The sequence below is a fragment of the Polypterus senegalus genome, chromosome 11 (genome assembly GCF_016835505.1).
Source record: "Polypterus senegalus isolate Bchr_013 chromosome 11, ASM1683550v1, whole genome shotgun sequence".
NCBI lineage: Eukaryota > Metazoa > Chordata > Cladistia > Polypteriformes > Polypteridae > Polypterus > Polypterus senegalus.
Window position 1 is genome coordinate 35,996,323 of NC_053164.1, and position 24,799 is coordinate 36,021,121.

Below are 24,799 nucleotides of genomic sequence, written 5' to 3' on the forward strand. Positions count from 1 at the left end.
GTACTTGAACGTTAGATCACACAATAGAAAATGTTTTAGTGACATTTATAAAGGTTGAGGTTGGCACAATGGAGAGATGTTTGTGAAGTGCACTATGATCCAGGTAAGAACTTTGGATAGCCGCTAATGAGCTGTATTAGAGTGCACAGGGGAATGCTGAACAGTACTGAAGGAAGTGTGCTGGAAGACAGAATGAAGTAGCCAAATAAATGCTCAGCAGCTTACCACGTTGTTATAAACCCTTGGAAATAACTTTACAAGTATATGCAAAAAAATATTTTAATAAAATTTCTACTCTGGTTGTATACACTTCAGAAATTAGTAACATAGAGAGCATCTGAAAAGCTAAATATTCTTACTGATATCATATTTTAGAACAAGGATGACTCCAAAGGACTGGGGTGTGCAAGGCTGAAGGTAAAAGGACTGTGGCCACTTGGCAGAGCTCTTCCTCGCTGCTGACCCCTTATCATTTTTGATCATCTTCTTAATTTGTCTTTTTCCTTTCCCTGTAGGTGACTATTAATCGTACTGAAATGGAGCTCAAAAAAGTCACTTTTTGAATTATTGCTTCACACTGGGGGCTTTGTCCCCAGGTCCTTCAGTTCCCAATATTTAAGCAATTTGTCTGCAGAAATAGCAACTGCAGCAACTCTCCTCTTGTTGACAGACACATTCCCTCAGGAGGCACCCGGGACCTTTCCACGGCATCCAGTTGGGACACTTTTCAGCTACTCATGTTGCCCATGATAACTACATCTTGTACCAAGGACTTTCAGGAGTGAAACAGCAAGCTGATGCAAACCTGGAACGTTATAGGAAGATAAGGCAAAGCTTGGCAAAGCCAGCAAGGAAGCACTTTGATAATCTCAAGGGGTGGAGACGGGTGACATAAAAGTCACATGGCAGTGGGCCCCTCTGCTCTGTATTGGATGATCCTCTGTTCAATCATTGAGCGCATGACATTGTACCTAGAAGAGAGAGCTCTGTATTAAGACTACATTACAGAAAACACAATCATGGGTTATAATGACATTACTGTAACACTTATAAGGGACCTCACTTTGCCATTGCCATCTGTCTATTTTCAAAATCAATTGTCACATCTGTAATAGTAGGAGGGAAATACTTTTCTTGGATGTACCAATCAAAATGTGAGAGCAGACTACAGATGGGACCCCCGCCCGATGCATATGCCCACGTTCACTTGCATTTAGTCACTGACTAATATTTAAAATACTGCACATGTTGGAAGAAAACAGATACTGGCATAACTCTCTCTTAGGCCATAAAATAAATGACACCTTAGCACTCCCTATGTGTGGTACACACCAGTGCTTCCTAGCCTTCTCAGTCTTGGGAACCAGTTTTATCTATTTTAGTTCAGTGGTGATTTCTTACTACCAGACATTTTAATGTAAACTAGCCAGCATTTTTCCCAGAATTGCATACACTGATAAACAACAGTGAGCACATATTTAACATTTAAATACTGTGTAGATAGATAGATAGATAGATAGATAGATAGATAGATAGATAGATAGATAGATAGATAGATAGATAGATAGAGTGCATCCGGAAAGTATTCACAGCGCATCACTTTTTCCACATTTTGTTATGTTACAGCCTTATTCCAAAATGTATTAAATTCATTTTTCATCAGAATTCTACACACAACACCCCATAATGACAATGTGAAAAAAGTTTACTTGAGGTTTTTGCAAATTTATTAAAAATAAAAAAAGTGAGAAATCACATGTACATAAGTATTCACAGCCTTTGCTCAATACTTTGTCGATGCACCTTTGGCAGCAATTACAGCCTCAAGTCTTTTTGAATATGATGCCACAAGCTTGGCACACCTATCCTTGGCCAGTTTCTCCCATTCCTCTTTGCAGCACCTCTCAAGCTCCATCAGGTTGAATGGGAAGCGTCGGTGCACAGCCATTTTAAGATCTCTCCAGAGATGTTCAATCGGATTCAAGTCTGGGCTCTGGCTGGGCCACTCAAGGACATTCACAGAGTTGTCCTGAAGCCACTCCTTTGATGTCTTGGCTGTGTGCTTAGGGTCGCTGTCCTGCTGAAAGATGAACCGTCGCCCCAGTCCGAGGTCAAGAGCGCTCTGGAGCAGGTGTTCATCCAGGATGTCTCTGTACATTGCTGCGGTCATCTTTCCCTTTATCCTGACTAGTCTCCCAGTTCCTGCCGCTGAAAAACATCTCCACAGCATGATGCTGCCACCACCATGCTTCACTGTAGGGATGGTATTGGCCTGGTGATGAGCGGTGCATGGCATTCACACCAAAGAGTTCAATCTTTGTCTCAGCAGACCAGAGAATTTTGTTTCTCATGGTCTGAGAGTCCTTCAGGTGCCTTTTGGCAAACTCCAAGCGGACTGCCATGTGCCTTTTACTAAGGAGTGGCTTCCGTCTGGCCACTCTACCATACAGGCCTGATTGGTGGATTGCTGCAGAGATGGTTGTCCTCCTGGAAGGTTTTCCTCTCTCCACAGAGGACCTCTGGAGCTCTGACAGAGTGACCATCGGGTTCTTGGTCACCTCCCTGACTAAGGCCCTTCTCCCCCGATCACTCAGTTTAGATGGCCAGCCAGCTCTAGGAAGAGTCCTGTTGGTTTCAAACTTCTTCCACTTACGAATGACGGAGGCCACTGTGCTCATTGGGACCTTCAAAGCAGCAGAAATTTTTCTGTAACCTTCCCCAGATTTGTGCCTCGAGACAATCCTGTCTTGGAGGTCTACAGACAATTGCTTTGACTTCATGCTTGGTTTGTGCTCTGACATGAACTGTCAACTGTGGGACCTTCTATAGACAGGTGTGTGCCTTTCCAAATCATGTCCAATCAACTGAATTTACCACAGGTGGACTCCAATTAAGCTGCAGAAACATCTCAAGGATGATCAGGGGAAACATGATGCACCTGAGCTCAATTTGGAGCTTCATGGCAAAGGCTGTGAATACTTATGTACATGTGCTTTCTCAGTTTTTTAATTTTTAATAAATTTGCAAAAACCTCAAGTAAACTTTTTTCATGTTGTCATTATGGGGTGTTGTGTGTAGAATTCTGAGGAAAAAATGAATTTAATCATTTTGGAATAAGGCTGTAACATAACAAAATGTGGAAAAAGTGATGCACTGTGAATACTTTCCGGATGCACTGTAGATACAGTAGGTAGATAGAAAAGGCACTATATGACAGATAGATAGATAGATAGATAGATAGATAGATAGACAGATAGATAGATAGATAGATAGATAGATAGATAGATAGATAGATAGATAGATTTTTTTTATTTTTTAAAAACAACTTTATTAAATTCAGTATGAAATTCATTAAAAACACAAAACCTAACCACAGCAAAAAAAAAAAACAAACAAAAACAAAACATAATAAAATACATTTTGAACTTCTAAATACCCCCAGTCCATCCCTTATTAATTTCATAAATACCCACCCAAACCCTTGCCCCTTCATTAATCCCTTCCATTCCCACAAATCCACTAATTTATTACAATACTCTATAGATTTCTGCTCATATATATTCTATTAATAATACAATTAGAATTAGAACGCAAAGTTCATCATTGACATAATTACACAATACATTAAACTGTGAAAGATTTCTAGTAGATTTATAGAAATTTAGATCTACTTTTATTCTACTTTTACAAGTCATTTTAAATAATACTGTGGGATCTGTGGTGCCTGCTCCCTTAACCTTATTTTTCCGGGTTTTCCATATTCTCAGTTTCGCCTGTCCTAAAATAAAGTTAACCAGGTTCATATTTGTATTTGGTTTTTTTTTTAGCTCTTTATTCCAAACACAAACACCATCCTATTATAAAAGACCCCCAGACCCTCAATCAGCTGCTTTATCATTTTAAAAAAAGTCCCCAATCTCTCACAAAACATAAAACAGTGAAATACAGTCTCCCTTAGCCCACAGAAAGGGCAGGTATCTGAAACCCCTGGACAAATAACTGATAGAAAGGAGTTCACAGCAACTATAGCGTGCAATATCCTCCACTGTAAATCTCCCGCCCTACTGGTCAATGGTGGTCTATATAGCGCTCTCCAGGTTGGCAGTGTTCCTACAGGAATGACAATCTTCTTCCTCCAGGGTGTGTCAGCCTTCAGTGCTTTCAGTTGATCCTGATTCTTTACTTTTACGCAGATCCTGTAGAGCTGTTTTCCTTTGATGGTGTGTAAGGGCAAGTCTCTCAGATCTTTAATCATAAGTAATCTGTTGGTGTCATTATTGTCCCAATCTCTTACTGGAGACACCACAAGTGTAGTGAAAGTCGGATCTTCAAGTGGCTTCAGCTGGTCTTTAAAGGTGGTTTACAGGAGTGTCCTTACTTCACTTCCTAGAGATGCTTTCACATGCATTAAGAAATTCCCCACAAGCCGCACTGAGTGCACTTCTGTCTCTGCTGCTACTGTTTCTGGACTTTTCCAATTAAAATCCTCCCAGTTGATTAAATGTTTAAATTGTTTAATGTTATTCCTACAGAGACTATGAATAAAGCTTGCAGACTGTCCTATTGTCGTACAGATGTTTGGATTAAACACAATGGGCTCTTCTAGAATCCAAAACAATGAGAGGTCATCACAGTCTCTTTGAATTGATAAAAACTGCCAAGCTTTAAAAAGACTCCTGTAAAAGTCTGGTACTTGTAAGGTCTCAGGTTTCTCAAGACAACACCATATTAAGCTTTTGCCCAATCCCATTTGTCCCACTTGATTAAAAAAGAGCAGTGCTAGATTCATCCAGGGCTCGGGCGTTGTGGAGTATAACAGTTTTTGTACGGTCTGAAGGCGGAAGGCAATAATTCTGCTTTTAATGTCCATAATGCCTTGCCCACCTTCATCAAGTGGCAAGTATAATACGCCCCTCCTCAACCAGCGAAGACCATCCCAAAAAGAATGAATACCATTCTCTTGAATCTTTTGAATTACATGTGGTGGAGGCTCCAGACAGATACACCGGTGCCACAGACTCGAAGTCACCAGATTGTTAATTACTAACATCCGACCTCTGTACGACATTTGGGATAGTATCCATTTCCATCTGGCCAACCGAGCTACCATTTTCTCCAACAGTCCATCCCAGTTCTTCTGCACATAGTGATCATCTCCTAGATGTACTCCCAGGTAGAGAATCCCTTCAGTGCTCCATTGCAGCTCTCCTTGTAAACTCGGTGTCTTATATCCAGCCCAGTCTCCAACTAACAATGCACTGCTTTTACTCCAGTTTATTTTAGCATTGGAAATCAGTTCATATTTCCTTTGACAGTTCGTGACATTATCAAAGTCTTCTTGATTTGTGATAAAAACAACAATGTCATCTGCGTAGGCCGTGACCTTAACAGGATTTCCAGTACAGTGAGGAATGGAGAGACCAGTCAGCACTTTTCTCAGGTTGACTAAGAATGGCTCTAAGGTGAGGGCGTACAGCATCCCTGATAGCGAACATCCTTGTCGGACTCCTCTTTGAAAGCTGAAAGGCGCACGTAAACCACAATTGACCTTAACTATACCAGAAATGTCACAATACAACAGCCTTGTACTTTACTTTATAAATTTTACTTTATAAATTGCTCCCCAAATCCAAAGGCCTTGAGAGTGTTCCATAGATACAAGTGTCCGACTCTATCAAAGGCTTTTTCTTGAATCAATTGAAATAAGTCCTGTTCTAACTTTGAACAGTTCTGCTGCAGCAATAATATCTCTGACTAAAAAATGTTATTAAAAATGGATCTCTCAGGGATGCAATAGCTCTGATCTGGATGCACCAGTTTCACTAACACTGTGAGCATTCTGTTAGCCAAGGCTTTTGAAAGGATTTTATAATCTGCGCAAAGTAAAGACACAGGCCTCCAGTTCTTAATATGGCACAAGTCACCTTTTTTAGGCAGAAGTGTGATCACTGCCCTTCTACAGCTCTGAGGTAGCACACCTGATTTAACACTGTGTTTGAACACTTCTAACAAATCTTGGCCGATAACATCCCAAAATTCTTTATAAAATTCAATCGGAATGCCATCAATCCCAGGGACTTTTCCATTATGAAGTTTGTTCACTCCTGCTGAAATTTCTGCCATAGTGATCTCTTTAATCAGCTCGGTGGTATCTGTTACAGGAAGCTGTGGTAAGTCCTCTAAAAAGGACTGTAAGTTTTCGTCACTACCACATCCTTCAGCAGAAAACAGATTTTCATAAAACACTCGGACCTCTGTTCTTATCTCACCCAAGTCCTGTGTCTTTTCACCATTAGCTTTAGTCACACAGTGTAGAATTTTACTTTGAGAATTCTTTTTTTCCAGACCAAAAAAATATTGTGTTGGTGCATCCATTTGTGTTAACTGCTGGAAGCGAGCCCTTACTAGAGCCCCCTGAGCTTTTGTGTCTAGTAAATGTGAGAGTCTTCTCTTTGTTGCTTTGAGACTCTCTATAAGTTTTTCATCTGAGCCATTTCCTAACAGCTGTTCAATCTGAGATATTCTGCCTTCCAGTTGTGTCATTTCTGACTGTAACAACCGTGTTACATTTCTGGTATATTGCTGACACAAGGATCGAATGTGGTTCTTCCCCATTTCCCACCAATGCTGTAAGCTGGTGAACTCCTTCCTCGAAACCCTCCAACCTCTCCAAAAATAATTAAAAATGTCTTTAAATCACTGACCCTGTAGTAAGAGTACATTAAAATGCCAGTATGCGCTGCGAGGCCTGTAGGTGCTCGATAGAACTGTACAAACCACTAGACTGTGGTCTGAGAAACCAGTGGGGACAATGGAGCATTCCTTAAATAGACCCAATAGGTGCTTAAAGGTGTAAAATCTATCGAGCCTCGCCACTGAAAGGGTCTGACTAGTTATCTTTCCCCATGTGTACTGCCAGCTGCCATCTCCATGTTTACTCCTCCACACATCCACCAGCCCCGTCTCCCCCACTATCCTTCCCCATTCCCATGCAGACTGGGGATGTGGCTCCAGGCTGTTATTTCTGTCCCTCTGAGGGTCCCCACCCAATATCACCACTTCCTCAGGGTCACACTGACTTTAAAACATCTGCCAATACTTTATAAAAATCAAGTTTCTCATTCCCATTATTTGGTGCATATACATTAATAAAAGTGAACCAACAGCCATTTACTTTTGTTTTTACTTTCAGTAGCCTCCCTTTCACCACCTCATGCACATTATGATCCTCCATTCGAAAGCCACTGCAAAACAAGACCGCCACCCCTGGACTGACATGTGTCCCATTGCTGAAGAAGCAGTCCCCCTTCCAGTCCCTGCTCCACTCCCACTGGTTTGTCTCATCTATGTGGGTTTCCTGTAGAAAGGGGACTGTCAGATTTTTTTGGGTTAGAAACTCAAAGAGCGTCAGTCTCTTGCTTGGATTCCTTGCCATTAATATTTAAACTACCTAATTTCAAGTTCGCCATACTGATTAAATGTAAACAGCAACTCAGCACCAAACCAAGTGACCACCACAGATACAATGGCGGAAAATTCCTAAAAATGTTATCCATTACACTTTTCATTTTTTAGCCTGTTTCCTCAACCTATTCATGATATTCTTTAATCTCACAAGCTCCTTGATGTTAAATATTGTGGCCATGGTTTTGTCTTTTCTCAAACTACCCACTGACGATATAAACAGATTCACATCGGGAAAAAAATCCGCCACATTCACCCTTCTCCTGCCCTCCGTCGCCTGTAAAAACTGTTTAACGCTCTGGGCGCTGTAACCGCCTCTGCCACTTAAATCCTGGGAGTCCGAGATGGTTGAACAGTCCGACATTTCTCCATCACCCTCCTCCCCTGCGCTCACCACAGCAGAACCGTCATCAACCGTCTCTGCGAGAACTGCAAAAGCCCCCTTAGCATTAAACAGAGGATCAGCGGCATCTCCGCCTGATCCCCGACTCGTATTCATACGCTTTTTCATTGTACCACAGTCTTCTATCCCGTGCCTCTTCTGCCCTGGGTGTCTAAACTTGCTGTCTTTCTCAATATTAATATTTCCGTCCTCCTTTTCCACATCCACATCTCCCCAAGATCTGCCCTGTACTGTTAAAGAAGTCTCCATATTTAAACCACTTTCATTCTCATCTGGATTAGCTTTGTCCTCATCCCCCTGAGGCACTGCCTCACCCTCGTCTACGATCTCTCGGCTTCCAGCTGCTACAGGACGGCTTTGAACTTCACCTTCCAACCTTTCCTGAACTTCATGTTCATTGCCTCATTTTTCTTTTTCTTTCTCAGGACAATGTTTAATCAGATGTAATTCACTCCCTGCACCGTAAACATTTCATTTCATCCGAAGACACAAAGATTACATAATCAAATCCATCAACTTTAAACTTCATTGCAATATTTAGATTCTCATTCATTCTGTTCAAAACCATGTAAACTTGTCATCGGAAAGACAGAACATGTTTTAACGCTGGGGATTTACACCCCAATGGAATAAAATGAATTTTAGAAACAAGTCTGCCATGGCGCTCCAGCTCTTTTTCAATAGTTTCATTCTTTATAAACGGCGGTACATTTGAAATAATTACTTTGCGTGCTGGGGTGCCCAGCGGAGTTACCTGTACGAAAGATCCATCAATAACTACACCTCTTTCCACCACTATTGAGACCAGATCTACTGAAATTAAGAATAAAACAATACAGCCGTTCATTCCGGAAGCCGATTTAATATTCTTACAAACAACCACCTGACCAACTGCCAAGACCGCCGTATCCAACGGGACAAACTCCTCTAACAGAAGTTTTATCCCATGGCGGTGGCTCAAGGTCTCTAAATTCGCAGCCATACTGGCTGCAGTGGCCAAAAAGCCACTCAGTAAAAAACAAAGCTCAAAACTTTTCAAAAAAAAAAAGTTCAAAAGCATGACAGAATAATGAAAAAAAGGAATGAAAAAATAGATAAAGATTAGGAAAAAAAACACTCACCGCACTCAGAGTCCACCACAGCCACTCGCACCAGAGCAAACACCCAGCATGCATAGCGAAAACAGGAAGGAAGTGGATGGATAGATAGATAGATAGATAGATAGATAGATAGATAGATAGATAGATAGATAGATAGATAGATAGATAGGGCAGTATATAACAGATAGATAGATCTTTAATTGACAAATAAAAAAAAATAAATTCATACATACATGCACACACTCACCATGGCCTGAACACACCAGACTGTGTGCCGCTGGCAGTGCCACTCACAGTAAGACATTACAGTATGAAGGTGTATTGCTGTTGGTATAAGGGACAACCAGTAGCGTCTGTTAACACATTTTTGCTGAATGACTCATTGGCTGAAAGTCCTCAGTGTTAGTGTGTCAGAGAGATGATGTGCAGCCAGTTGGGTAGTTAGGGATAGGCGGAGGGGGCAGTCCGCTCCGGGCGGCACATTTTTGGGGGTGGCATTATTGGCCAAAAGGCTCAGTACAATTCGTGTGTAAGCAGCAGGGTTTGGAAAAATATCACTCATGAATGAAAAAAGTAAAATTCTTTGATGCTTCAAAAATAATTTTCAGACTGTCCTTCTATGATGGCATCAGACACAGCAGTTGAAATTTATGAGGCAATAACAAAAATAAACGTAAATGTTACACCGATAATAATTTCTAGGAAGATGAACAACTAATTTACAATTTACAATTTTGTTTTGTTATCATTCCAAATTCATTCTTGCTCTGCGCAGAAAACATCCCCACCTATCACTTGTACGCTACACTGGTTCTGGTTTTCGCAGCATAATTATATTAAACAAATAATTAGAACATGGCTTATCAGTACGTCTATACTATATTCTTGACTAATTGATGCTTATAAATAATTATATGTGAAAAATTATTGCTGTTTCTCTATATATGAATAAATCTATGCAAAATGTATCTTAATTTTTCTCTGTACGTCATTTTAATTTTCTGTTTAAATAGGCTAACATATTCAGATATGTTGGAGGGTGGCAGATTGAAGCACCGCCCCGCCTTAAGCGGCCCGAACTCGAGCTACACCACTGTATGCAGCATTGTCCAGAACAGCACTAAGTTTTGTTTTCATTTTCTCTTTGGCTACTACCGCCGGGGGTCTAGAGTGTGTCCTATAACTGAGACTACCCTTTTAATTCAGTGGGCCTCTCTTGAAGTGATGTTACCATCCCAGCACACAACATACAAAATCACACTGGCCACCACAGATTTGTCGAATATATGAAGGATGTCACTACCCACATTAAAGGAACACAGTCTCCTAAGCAAAAAGGAGTCTTCTCTGACATTTCGTATGTAGTTCTTCTCTGTTACGAGACCAGTTCAGCCTGTCACTGATGTGGGCCTTCTAGTACTTGTAGCAATACACCACCTTGACATCACTCCCTGAATAGCAACCGGACAGAGATGCTCTTTGGTGCAATGGAAGTCAATAACCAGTTCTTTGGTTTTGCTGATGTTAATCTGTCTCATTCCCAATCAATATCAATAAACCCCAAAACTGCAGAATCAAACTTGGTGTCCATTTGTCTTTTTACCAAGTAACCTGGGCTTGTCTGCTTTTCACAGGTTTGCTGAAATCAGGGGTAAAGGAATAGAGTGAAGAGTGGAATGTGTTTGAACCTGTGGGTGACTGGCTTACCTACAATTCATATGTATTGCACAAGGCTAGATGAGCTGTTATGTAATTGTGTGCACTTTCTTATATTTGTCAGCTTGATATTTAACAATATTTAACGAATGCCTGCTGGCGTGTTGCACAAACCTGCTAGAATGTTTTTAGGAAGCCTCAAGATTTTCACTTTTGCATTTAAAAAAGTCAAAAAATTTCCTTCTGTTCTTTTAGAACACTCTAGACAAGAACAAGCCGTTAAGCCCAACAAAGTTCACCAGTCCTATCCACTTATTTCTTCCAAAAAAAAACATCAAGTCGAGTTTTGAAAGCCCCTAACGTCTTACTGTCTACAACACTACTTGGCTGCTTATTCCAAGTGTCTATCATTCTTTGTGCAAAGATAAACTTACTAATGTTTGTGCGAAATTTACCGTTAACAAGATTCCAACTGTGTTCCCGTGTTCTTGATGAACCCTTTTATAATAACAGTCTTGTTCCACTGTACTGATTCCCTTCATAATTTTAAACACTTCAATCATGTCACCTCTTTATCTTCTTTTGCTTAAGCTCAGTTCATTTAATCTTTCCTCATAATTCAACCCCTGCAGCCCTTTTGTGCAAAAGACACGCATCACATCTTTTTATTTTGCAAACTTCATTGCTTCTGTTTCCCACCAAGTCTGTAATACTCAGTCCCACCATAGGCTGATGATTATGTATATGCAGCTCACTCTTTGACAACCCGCCCCATTTCTGTGACCTACTTGCTTTTCAGCTTCTGCACCTCACGGTCTTCTTCCTCCTGCAGCTTGGTGATGAAGCTCATCAGTACAGGCATTTCAAATCTAATGTACTGAGCTACCTGAAGAAAAGAAGAAATGGCAACATTAGTTCTGCAGCTCTTAAATGCCAGGCAGGACTTTCAACTGTGAAGTCTTGGCACCATAAGTCCAGTACCATTTAATCTGCCTCTCCTGGTATTCTGTTTGGAAAATAAATGAATGTTTATTCCTAATCAATGTGTCCTCCTGGAACATTAAGGAAATTTAAGATGTTGCCCCCATTTTCATTTAGTTATATGGATTTCCTTATGGATGGTAATGGTGCCTGGTGGTTAATGCTAACCCATATCAGCTTGGACCACCACTACTGTTACATGTTTTGCATTTCTTTCTTATGTTCTTGTGGGTTCCTCACGCTTTCTTATAGAATCCAAAGAGGTGTGCATAATGTTAGTTTGTCCCTGTGTGAGCTTCGTTTGAGTAAGTGGTCTCATATTGGGCTGAGACATTTCCTGCCAATGCTCTCGTAAGAGCCACTGGTAGAAAGTTAATATTAAATTCACATCAGTGTCTGCTTATGGTCTAGTCTTTTCCTCCCTTTATGTTAACACTAGCAAAATACCCGCGCTTCGCAGCGGAGAAGAAGTGTGTTAAAGAAGTTATGAAAAAGAAAAGGAAACATTTTAAAAATAACGTAACATTTGCTTTCTATTCATTTGCATAAGCACAGTCCTTCACCAGCAATTATTTAATGTTAGCTCAGACCCGGCACTTAAAAGTTTCTCTCGCACTTTCGCTGAGTTTGTGCCAAACGCTATTCTATCTCTGACCATCTGATTTTCCTTTGCAAAAGCACAGTCCTTCACCAGCAATTTTATCTCAGTTACAAAGTGATCAAAAGTCTCATTTATACCCTGGGTCCTCTCAGTAAACTTGTATCTTGCGAATATCGTATTCGTCTTAGGCATGACAAATGCAAGCGGCAGCGTGACTATGAACTTAATTTAAAGTTAAGCTTTACACCTTGCTTTGCTATTTGTTTGCATAAGCACTGTCCTTCACCCACAAGTTTAACTCCGTTACAGCAATTTTAACTCCGTTACAAAGTGATCCAAAGTCTCGTTTATACCTCGTGTCTTCTCATTAAACTTATATCTCGCGAATATCGTATTCGTCGTAGGCATGACAAACACCAGCGGCAGCGTGTCTATGAACTTAATTTAATCTTACGGTTTACACCGTGCTTTGTTTCCACAGTAGCTGCACTTATGAATATGCTTGTATGTGTCAATCGCTTCATATTCTTTTGCTGCCTTCTCAATTGTGTAATGCGTTTTTTGTTCAGCCCTCTTTGGAGCTCTTCCTTGTTCTCTATGTACTGCGTTCACAGTCAGTTCACGTGAGCCGATCTCTTGTGTGATCTTGCGATGTCCACGGCTTTATTTAATGTTAGCTAAGACCCAGCACTTAAAAGTTTCTCTCGCACTTTTGCGGAGTTTGTGCCAAACACTAGACCATCTCATCTTTGTTTGCATAAGCACAGTCCTTCACCCGCAAATATTTACCTTATATGGGCAGGCACTCAATTAAGTGGGAAGCGTGATAATGCAGGACGCAACTCCGCCTCACACGGCGACCGAGCTGCAGGCTATGGTCGTATATATGGTCGAAAGTAGGTTCCAGTTATGACCATTACGCAGAGAATTTCGAAATGAAACCTGCCTAACTTTTGTAAGTAAGCTGTAAGGAATGAGCCTGACAAATTTCAGCCTTCTACCTACACGGGAAGTTGGAGAATTAGTGATGAGTCAGTGAGTCAGTCAGTCAGTCAGTCATGAGGGCTTTGCCTTTTATTAGTATAGATGAAGTAGAATTTTCTTAGCAATATCTGTAAAACTGAGCATGAAGCCAGTTTTTGGAAACAGTCACACATCTAGAAGTGTCGACTATTACAATAGTTTGCAATTAGGATACTGATATAAACTTTTCTGACCATTCTGTACATACAGGGTAATACGACTGTATGACCAAACTTAGTGAGAAATGAAACAAGATAAATAAGCCTTGAACAGAATATACTTTAAGAGAACCTTTCTTTGTAATATCAACTTTTCTCTATTTTTGTGTGAACTGTTTTGCTTTGAATTTTACAAAAACTTTTAAAACAAAAAATATATGGATTGTGGAATAATTTCAAAATTTGCCTAAACTGTCCTATGAAGCAAGCTAAAGGCTGCAGAACTTTGGTAATTTTGAACAAAAGCAGCTACAGCCCTGATGATACTGGGACACCAGTAACACAAGAACCTGTGAAGGGAAAACGAAAATGTGAATAGGACAATGAAGGCTAGAAGCATGAACATCTGTGTCACTGGATTATGTGAAGAAATACTCCAGTGGCCTACCCATCATTTTCTCCTAAGGTGCACTTATGGTAAATGCTGCTACTTAGTGAAGTCTGTATGTTCTCCCTTGTTTGTACAGATCTTCTCCTGTTTCCAAAGACTAAGCAGTGATGCTAAACTGGCTCAATATGACTGAGTAATGTCTTTTAATGAACTGTTGTGCTATGGTAGTCTCCCACCTTTTGCTTGATTCTCCTTTGACAAGCTTTGGTACCCTACAATGTTGAAAAAGTTGGTTTTGAGAAAGGATAGCCATGTGAATGAAAAAAGACATCCACAAACCTGCCTAAGCTAACCCAGGGTCACAAGGAGGCAAGCAGAACATGAACAAGGCAGAAAGCGGCCCTAGACAGAGTGCCAGCCCATCACAGGGCACAGTACCAAACACCACTTTTTGAAATTGCTTAGTAACCTTTTCAAGCTTTCAACAGTTCCTGACCATAAAACTGAGATCTTTTTTAATGAGCCAAGCTCCACATCAGTGCATGTTACTTGTGAATAGCAAGCTCAAAAGGTTCTGATCTTTTTTTATTGGTCAGAGTATCTCTAAGCCACACCTCCAATCTTATTTCATTGGTTGGATTCCACATTTGCTGACTATTGACTCCTTTTGTTGAAGTCATCAGCCTATTAGTTCACACACTTTTCCCAACTAACACTGCAAATATTTGAATGATGAGTACATACAAGAACTATACCATAATTTACGTGTCTTTAGGAAAAACATATTGTGGTTGATTATTATAACTTAGATAAAGATCAGACCATTTTTGGAGTTATTTCCAAAGGGTTCACATACTCTTTTCTTGCTACTGTACATGTAGATTGCATGGTAGCACATTCACAAAGCAATCTGGGTTGTGATGTATGGACCATATTCCAGCATCCTCAGGCAAAAGGTTGAAATGTGCCCTGGATGGAGTGCCATTTTACTGAATAACCAGCACATGCAAATACCCAAATTCACACACAGACAGGGCCAGGTAGACTAGCAGTTAATGATGCTACCTCTTAGCCATGGATTCAAATCCTGGCCTAGTCACTGCCTGTGTGTAGTTTGCACATTCTCCTCATTCCTGACTTGTTATGGACTCTGAATTACTTTCTCAACCCAAAGTTGTTGAGTCTGTGGAAACTGGCAACTCCAAATTTGCTTTGTGTGATTAATGACAACATTTGACCGAGTGAGTCCTGTGATAGACTGGCTCCCTGTCCAGGGTTGTTTTTTTTTGCCTTTCTTCAAGAGAATGGAAGTATTTATCAGTTAAAATTTGCCATATTTAGAAACACCAATTAGCCAAGCACAAATATCTTCAACAAGGACACTACTGGTCAAATGTTTTAGAACACCTCAGTTTTTCTTCAAAGTTTATCATTTGAAATGCAATGAATGACCTAAAATTGTGAAAAATTAAGCAGTAAACCACCAGAAGTTTAAATTTAAAGTTTAGGTTAGCAAAAACTGAAAAATGGGTCTTCTTCAGGGAACAACTAATAGGTTACAACCTATAGATGTTCTGCAGCATTTAAAGTAAATTAAGCTTTGCAAGTTGAAGCAAACAATTTACACAGGTGTCCCAACTGTTGGTAATACTAGTAGTCATGTGCCTCAGCAGCCCATGGGCCTGTGACTTATTGTAAACGTTGAGAACCCAGAGCATTGCACACCACCAGCCAGCAGAAGGCAGCACACATGTCACTGCCAAAGGTGGAGACTCACATCATAAGTGACTTCACTCCAGTCTTTCTCCAACAGGAAGATCCGGCAAACTTCCTCGCAGGGGCCCTGCAGGATCCGCACCAGCAAAGGGTAATCTGTGCTTTTTAGCCTCTGCCGTTCTAGGGAAGAAGCAAAAAAAAGAGACCAACAGTTTGAATGGAGTTCAAGTGGAAACAGGCAAACACTGGCTAGACTGGCCAGAAAGGGACAACAAGACAGGGATGAAAAGCCATTAAAGTCCATGTGAGGGGAAACACAGACACAGAGATAAAGACATGAACAGTACTCCTGTGGGGGACTGGGGGATAGAAATGAAGAGGCAGAGGGGAAAACGGAAAGAAAGACAGACAGAGACTCAGAGATCAAGACAGGCAAAGACAGGTGACGATGCCGAATGAGACGCTACTGTATTGGTTTAATGACACCAACATGTTGGTGGCACTAAATATAGTAATAGTAGTATGATATTTTAGAACTGTTATACTAAATATAGTAGTAGTAGCATTGTTACATTTACAGAGTACAGTGAATGTCTTAACTGCATGTCCGACTAACTTGCAACATGTTGCCACTCTCTGGTATTGTGATAAACAAGAATGCATTAAACAGAGAACGCAAATAAGCTTACTCAGTGTACATCTTAACTGGATACACTTTGCTCTGTAAAAAAGTTCAGCAAAATTTCACATTAACAATATTGAGTACAATATAAAGTACATAACTGTACACCCCACGCTGGCGAGGCTAAGCTCAAACCCTTCAAAGTGCCTGTCCTCTGACATGCCACATCCATCCTGTGCTATATCTCTAGCCACACTCGATATTTAGCTCTTTACGTCTTTTTGTGTATCTGTAGAGCTGCACAATGACATGGTATTTAGAAATGAAAGATAAAGGATCCTGAGTGCTGGTTCGATTGACACCCTGGTCAATGTCTCTATGGTGTTTGCACATCTTTCAACGTCTGAATGAGTTTTTTTTTTCCAATTTTTCTTCCACATCCCAAAGACACAAGTGTCAGATAAACTGTTCCAGTGGGGGTGCGTGTCGGCCCTGTGGTTTGGTTCAAAGTTGGTTCCCATGTCATGGCCAATGCTGCTGTGATAGGGTTAGATTCACTAAATTTTAGGTTAAGCAGGTTTGAGAATGTATAACTTAACAATTTTGTATGTAATCATCTCCTTTGCAAAGAACAGTACAGAATCAAGATCACTATGTTCCCTTCTGGACTTAGAGAATATCTTCAACTTCTTGATTTAGATGAAAACACTAATATTTTCTGTTTAACAAAACAAAATGGAGACATCAGTGGCACAGTGATTAGTGATGACCAGGCAGGCAGTGTGGTGTAATGGTTAAGGCTTTAGACTTCATACCCTCAGGTTGTGGGTTCAAATCCTGCTGCTGACACTGTGTGTCAATGAGCAAGTCACCTGACCTGCCTGTGCTCCAATTGGAAACCAAAGTAAAAATTAACCAATTGTATCTTAAATGTTATGTGACTTTAGATAAAGGTGCCATCCAAATAAGTAAATGCAGTGTTACAGTTCTGGGGCCTCATGTATAACACCGTGCGTAGAATTCACACTATAACATGGTGTACGGACAAAAGCGGAAATGTGCTTACGCACAAAAAAATCCAGATGCATAAATCTGTCCAAACGCCAACTTCCATGTTCTTCCACTACATAAATCCTGGTCAGCGGGAAAAATAACGCACATGCACACGCCTGCTGTCCCTGCTGTACAGTCACATTGACACAGATGTACAATGTATAAAATACTATGTACAATGAGCAGTGTGTTTCTGCAACTAAAGAAAAAAAAGCCCGAGTGACATGTGTGATTCCCCACTTTTAAAGTTCTATAAAGGAGTACACCTGCTATTAATCGATCCCACAAATGGAAACTGTTATTCTAAAACACAAGCATATAAATTCTCATGGCTTCACTTTAGATTGCTACTGAGAATGGGGCGAGAAGCAAGTGTAAGAAAGTTGTGAGAACCTGGGCTTACAAGAGGACTACACATTTGGTGTGTGGTGGTACAGTAGAAACGCCTGGAGATATGAAGATGAGGCTTGGGCTGAGGGAGAAGAAGGCTAGGGACTAAGTATTTCCAATGAAATCCAGGTGACTAGTGTTTAGTATTTCATCAGTTATAGCCTAAGTATGGCTAAGGCAAGTTGACATTTTCTGTTTAACTGTTTATTCAGCATCCTATCTGTGTTTAGCCTAGTCCTTCTTCTTTCGGCTACTCCCATTAGGGGTCACCACAGCGGATCACCTTTATCAATATCTTCCTGTTACACCCATCACCTGCATGTCCTTTCTCACCACATCCATAAATCTTCTCTCATGCCTTCTTCTCTTTCTATTCCCTAGCAGCTCTATCCTTAGCATCCTTCTCCCAATATACCCAGCATCTCTCCTCTGCACATGTCCAAACCAACGCAATCTCTCTCTCTTACTTTGTCTCCCAAACGTCCAACCTGAGCTGACCCTCTAATGTACTCATTTTTAATCCTATCCATCCTTGTCACACCCAGTGCATATTAGCATCTTTAACTCTGCCACCTCCAGCTCTTTCTCCTACTTTCTGGTCAGTGCCACCGTCTCCAACCCATATAACATAGCTGGTTTCACTACCGTCCTGTAGACCTTCTCTTTCACTCTTGCTGATATCTGTCTGTCACAAATCACTCCTGACACTCTTCTCCACTCATTCCATCCTGCCTGCACTCTCTTTTTCACCTCTCTTCCACAATCCCCATTACTCTGTACTGTTGATCCCAAGTATTTGAACCCATCGACCTTCGCCAACTCTACTCCCTCCATTCTCACCATTCTTCTGACCTTCCTCTCATTCACACACATGCATTCTGTCTTGTCCCTGCTGACCCTCATTCCTCTCCTCTCTAGAGCATATCTCCACCTGTCTAGGATCTCTTTAACCTGCTCCCTAGTCTCGCTACAGATCACAATGTCATCAACGGGGACTCCTGTCTAATCTCGTCTGTCAACCTGTCCATCACCATTACTCAACTTGTCCATCACCATTGCCATCAGTTCAGCCTTGCCCATTATCACTAATACCTGCCAAGTCTGTAACCTTGGGGTGGTGATCGATGATCAGCTGTCATTTAAAGACCATGTTGCTACAGTCTCAGTCTTGCAGATTCACTCTATACAGTATCTGTAAGACCAAACCATATCTGACAGAGTATGATGCATAACTGCTAGTTCAGGCTTTGGTCTTGTCACATCTGAACTACTGTAACTCTTTACTAGCAGGAGCACAGGTATGAATTATCAAGCCACTGCAGATGATTCAAAAGGCAGAGGCACATCTGGGGTTCAACCAGCCAGGGTGGGCACATGTCACTCCTCTGTTCAGATCTTTAAAAATAGTGCCCTGTAGCAGCATGCATATTAATGATGCTTGCTGACAGAGTAATAAACAGGTCAGTGCCTATTGAGACACCCATGAGGTCCTATGCTCCTACTCACTCACTCAGATCTGGTGATAGCACTTCTACATGGCATCAAATCTCAATCAAGACTCCTTTTCGTGTAGCACCTAGCTGGTGGAACGAGCTGCCCACCTCCATTAGAACTTCCTCAATGTGTTTTGGTGAATTTCTGTCTAAGTGATATTAGTTACACTTTGTAATCTGGGAATTGTAACTTGCTTGTTTTTAGTTCTGAGCTCTTCACTTGTGATGCTCATTTTTCTACCCTTGTCCTGTAACACTTGTAGTCAAACATTCCCCCAGACTGATGTTTACTCGATTATGTTGATCTCTTTTGTAAGTTATTTTGGATAAATGCTAAGCAAATACATGTAATCAAGCAGCAGTGTTAGCCAATGCACCACCCTATCTGAATTTAGACATTTAGATGACCAATCAGCAGGTGGCAGGAGGGCATGGTGATTAGCACTGGTGGTTCCCTGAAAACTAAATTAAAATTGAGAGACAGAGTCACTTTCATTATGGAGTTTTGTGCACATTCTGCAAGAGGTTTTTCTCCCCATATGCCTAACGGACATATGTTAGGTTAACTGTTGAGTTGAAGCTGCTCTCTCTTTGTCTTATTTCTATTTTCTGTCTGATTCAGCTGGGTCAGGCTGAAATACTCTGAGACCTGCTAAGTGGATTACGCAGGTTTTAAAAATGACAGTTGTGTAATGTGGAGGATGATGGGAAGCCCTGTTTTGTACAATTTAAGCAGGTCTTTTGTGACATCTAGTGAATTGTCAGGGAACTGCAGATATTTGACAATGTGTTAACTGACTCAATATGGCCTGCATTCTGAAAAGAGGAACACTTATTCAGTTCTTGAAAGCGTTTGTGTAGCGTTTTCTTTTAGGAAACACAAAGAGTCCTTTTTTCATAAAGATCTGAAGAATACTAACAGCAACTCTAGGTTCATAAAAAACATTCCATCCACTACTCACAAACTGACATACGCGCACCAGAGGTTCTACAAAAGGAAAGTGCCCCGAAAAACCAGTGCACCAGTCACATTATAATAAATGCAACAAAAAATAGAAAAATGCACACTAATTTAAAATAAAATACAACTCCAAACACACCAAAACTAACTAAAACAGCTACAGGTACTGACTTTTGATTTGAACCCAATCACCCAAGACTACGAGGCAGCATGGCTAACCTCTGTGTAACCCTTTTAAATATAAAAAATCTAATTATACATATACATCATATATACTGTATAGTATTAGGGCTATCAAAGTCAACACATTAATGCATACCATTAATTTTCTACAATATAATGTGTTATTTTTCCTCAATTGCATTAACTGATATGACTTGTTTTTTAAGCAGTAGCTTTCAAGTTGGGCACCGCAACCCAGGGGAGGCTGACTTTATTAAATAAATGAACTCCAATTTTCAAGATTGTTTATTTAAAAACTAGTCAAATTAGAGACAAACAGGTAACCAGTGCTGGAAGTGGGGTCTTCGAGCTTTGGTTACGTACGTTAACTAGCAGTTAGTGCATTTGCACCAGTGTGTACTGACACTTTGACAATGGACTTTCCAAGACGTTACGTGAATTCTCCAAGGTGGCCCCAACTCCCCACAAGCCCTCGCAGTCTATGAAATAATTTCGGTTTTTCAGAGCAGCCACTCGCTTCACACCCACCTGCTAACTAAAGAAATTCTATGTGTTATATAAGCTGGAGGAGGATGAAGAAGCTGAACCTGAGTCTCTATACTGTGCTGCACTTCATTTCTACCTTTCACGGTGCTTCTGCTATGAGACTGCCAGATTAAGGCAGAATAATATACAATAAAGAACAAAGTCAAATTTTAACAATTACTACTAACAATTACTACTAATAAAATACAGTATTCAGCATTTTATTTTAGTATTATTAATATTAATCCTCGGTGGAAAGCTACTGTTTCAGAAAGAGCTATCAGAGTTGCCAATGTTTGGTAAACTTTATCCTTCCTTTAAAAATAAATGCAAGAATAGACAGAAGTTAGAAGCAGAACTGTGCTTAAAGTTATGAAATCTAGAACCCAACACTGGCAATGCTGGCCCCATAAAAATAAAGATACACAACCTTCTCAATCTTTTTCTTCATTTTTTGAATTGAAGTTCTGCTTGAGTTTCTGTTTTTTTGATCTGCATTCATCATATAACTGTATCATTTTTGTAAACTAAAAATATGGAAATTTTAGGCTTTCTAAATTTTAATTCCTTATCAAACCATACTACTGATCTTACATTTTAAAATAATTCATTAAAAACACATTTGAGTTGCCTAAGAAAAACTAAAAGACATACACAACCAGGTCAACCATATAAAAAACTCCCCAAATGCAACACTAGGGGGTGCAATCGGAGTTAAGAAATCTGACTTTTAGTAAAGCTTTAGTACTTAAGAATTTAAGACCAAAAGAAAACGGGATACTTCAAAATATTTTAGTTCTTGGTGGTGCTACACCAAGAAAAATGGCTGAAAACCCCTGGTTTACAGATGCTGTGTGACATTTAATTAAATATGCGTTAGCAGTCTGCTGCAGTTAAGCATTTGCTTGGATTAAGTGGTCTACTATTATACAAAATCATCCATTTTAACTGCTATTTGCAATAACTGAGATCCAACATCACCCTCTGCTTTGCAGCACTGACTTTATATTAGTGAGGGCCTGACCTGATAGCTCATCATTTTGGGTGACTTGGGAATCCCTGATCTAAGCTATTACGCAAACAATGGTCTAGAAAGATGAATTTATCGTGCATGCTTTTGATTTAAAACTCAGAATTGTCGATACTTGTAAACTTAATGCAGGAAAACATACATATAACAGAAGTACAATGTCCTTATCACTTACGAGCAGAACATGCATGATGCCACTGTTAAAAACTAACGTTAATCAGCAAAATTAGCAGCAGAGTGCAATCCATGAATGTACAACTGAACCTATGTCCAAGAATGAAACAAAATCTAAACACTAACTACTGCTCTTTATTGAAAATAGTATCATATATTATATTATATATATATTGGAAGCAAAGATCTGTGACATGGTCTGCATATTTGTAACTAGAGATCCACAAAGGGGGACATGAATAAGATTAACACCTTCCACAATGGATGTCTCACGAAGATCTGTTGTATCTTCTGGCCTGAGAAGATCTCTAATAAAGACCTTTAGAAGAAAACTAAGAGCCAGAATGTGGTGCAGGAGATCAAGCACTGACACTTAAAATGGCTTGGCCAAATCCTGAGAATGGACCAGAACCGTACAGCTATCATGGCTCTGAGATGAACACCTCCTGGGAAGAGCAAACAAGGCCAGCCTAAAACAACAATGGCAGCGAACTGTGATAAATGAGATAAGGAGATGGACCTAACACGGGGTAAAGCAGAACACGTAGCTCAAGGCAGGCCAAGATGGAGGCAAATCGTAGACACCTTATGTGACTTTTTGCATGAAAAGGATTAATCTTTAAAAAATGACTTAAACAAATATTGCATCAGACTGTAGAAATCAAACTATAGCTGAAGCTACAGGGCTGAAACACATCTTTCCACAAAGTATGGCAATTCTTACACATTACTTTCACATGGGACAATTGTGTAATGTATCACGGATTTAAATGAAAAGCACAAGCCTTTACATTTTGAGCAGCCAAGAAATTACGCAGCTGTCACATTCACAGAAGACTACAGGACATCGCTGAACCTCTTTGATGAAACATACGATTAATCTCAATTATAAAATAGCGCAGCTGCCTCCTGGGTTTGATTCTGTCAAAGCAGCAGTCTTAAAGTGTGGAGCTTGCATATCCTTCCCAAGACTATGTAGATTTTTTACTTGGTACTCTGTTTTTTCTTGCATATACCAAATGCATTTAATTTAATTGGTCCCAGTGTTAGTGAGTATAGATGTTAATATGTGAACCAATGGACATCCTGTCTATGGCTGGTTTGGTCTTGCACTCCTCAAGACCATTGGGTTAAAACGGTTAGAAAATGTTATGTGATTTAACCTCCTTAGTGTTAACCCTGAGCATGAAATTCTGTGTAAATGCGGTTATTCCCAATTCAGACTGAGGGTGACGTGTAATGATTTGCTTTACAGTGTTAAGTCCTAATAACTCTCGGGGCAGTATTTTTCTGCTATTTAGCATATGAAATGACATCATGCTGCAAAAAAATCCTGAATCTTCTTATGTGTTTTGCCACTCTATGATAACTTACCAATATTCATGAGTGGAGCAGAGCCTTCAACCAAAACACACAATGGCATTTTAATGAGAAGCTGTAAAGCCTGTTTAGTACAAACTGAAACTGAACCATTAGTTGAATCAATATGAATTGGTCGTCAGACAGTGAAACTGATGCACATGGCACTGCATGACCAAACCACCATGATATGCCAGGTGACTTCAGTCATGTAAAGCTGCAGCAGTCTACGGTATCAATGTGGCAAAAAGGCAAAATGGTTACGATAAATCGGAAAGACTAGAAAGATGTTAGTCTCCTGGGCACCGTTCACAATGCAGCAGCTGTCACTGTTCATGTCAGGGTAAATGTGGAAGTCACTAAGCCTTACACTGTGGTATCTGATAATAACATAATGGATATGTACATCATGCGGCTCAGACAATGACATTCTACCTTCCTATATGCAAGAAACAGGAAAAAACATTATAAGAAAGCTGTGCAAAGAAGCAAACTTCTACAGTCCTGATTACAACGTTGGGCTGTGCGCTGGAGACTTATCGTACAGAGGATGTGCACTACAATCTGCACCAGTACAGCAGTGGACGCTAGACGTAGCTTCACTACTGCAATTATGCTAACGTTTTCATATTTGCATGTTTCTGTTAGATGTTATAATATTTTTTTCTTGTCGAAAAAAATTTAATTATTTTGGCTCGTTTTTACGCCGGTAAATATAATGCTAAGGAGGCTACCATACAAAATAATAATATAAAACATCTAACATATAACTTACTAATTATAAATATTTACAGTACATAGATTCTCAAGGGAGTCTGGAGACTAACATAGAAACTCTAAGCCTAAGGCAGAACCAGCGCTTGATAGAGTGCTGATCCATCACATGGCCCTCACACACAAACCCAGCCACCTCACACAGTCAGTACTAAAATTCGAAAGTCTCAAAAAAATTATAGTAAAGATTGTATTAGTGCAAACAAACAGAAATTATTACTTAAAGAGATTGAATATATTGCTTGGATTTAAACTTTAAGTTGAAGACTTGCAGATCATCTAATTCGTGTTGCCATCAGGGAAAAGTAGTGTTTCTTCCCAATGAAGAGGCGTATCCGCGAGAATTAAAAGATTTGTTGTTTGGTGAAGGTGAAATCCACATATGCGAGCTGCAAAGACACAAAGTGGCTGGCGTGTAGCGCAAGCCGGGGAGGTTGGCGAGCAAAGCGAGAAGTGAAGTGGAAATGAGAGGTGGAGTTGGGGTAAGGGCTCCACCTCTGAGGAAACAGAAATTCGCTTAACTGCTAATACGTAAGTGAGGCTAGCACGTCGGCAAAATGAAACCTCCGAAGAAAGAGACACTCGATTAGCCGCTAATACAGAAGCGAGGAAGCACCTCAGCAAAACAGAATCCTTTTTACTTTTCCTCCTGCCGCTAATACACAAGTGAGGTGATCAGGTTGGCAAAATGAAACCTCCTAGAAGAGAGACAGCAAGAGTTGTTCCTTTCAATTAACTGACA

The 24,799-nt window shown here is 40.2% G+C and overlaps 1 protein-coding gene across 3 annotated transcripts in view; it reads right to left on the reverse strand.

The window, feature by feature from the left end:
* Positions 1-265: 265 nt before the first annotated feature.
* The window catches only part of rassf2a (Ras association domain family member 2a), a 45,654-nt gene continuing 21,120 nt past the window's right edge, over positions 266-24,799 (reverse strand). For all 3 annotated transcript variants that reach the window (XM_039768360.1, XM_039768358.1, XM_039768359.1), the window contains exons 9-11: positions 15,555-15,673; positions 11,412-11,509; positions 266-971 (exon numbers count right to left, since the gene is read on the reverse strand). In XM_039768360.1, coding sequence (XP_039624294.1) covers positions 899-971; positions 11,412-11,509; positions 15,555-15,673 — 290 coding nt within the window. In that variant the 3' untranslated portion in view covers positions 266-898. The remainder of the gene's footprint in view (positions 972-11,411; positions 11,510-15,554; positions 15,674-24,799) is intronic.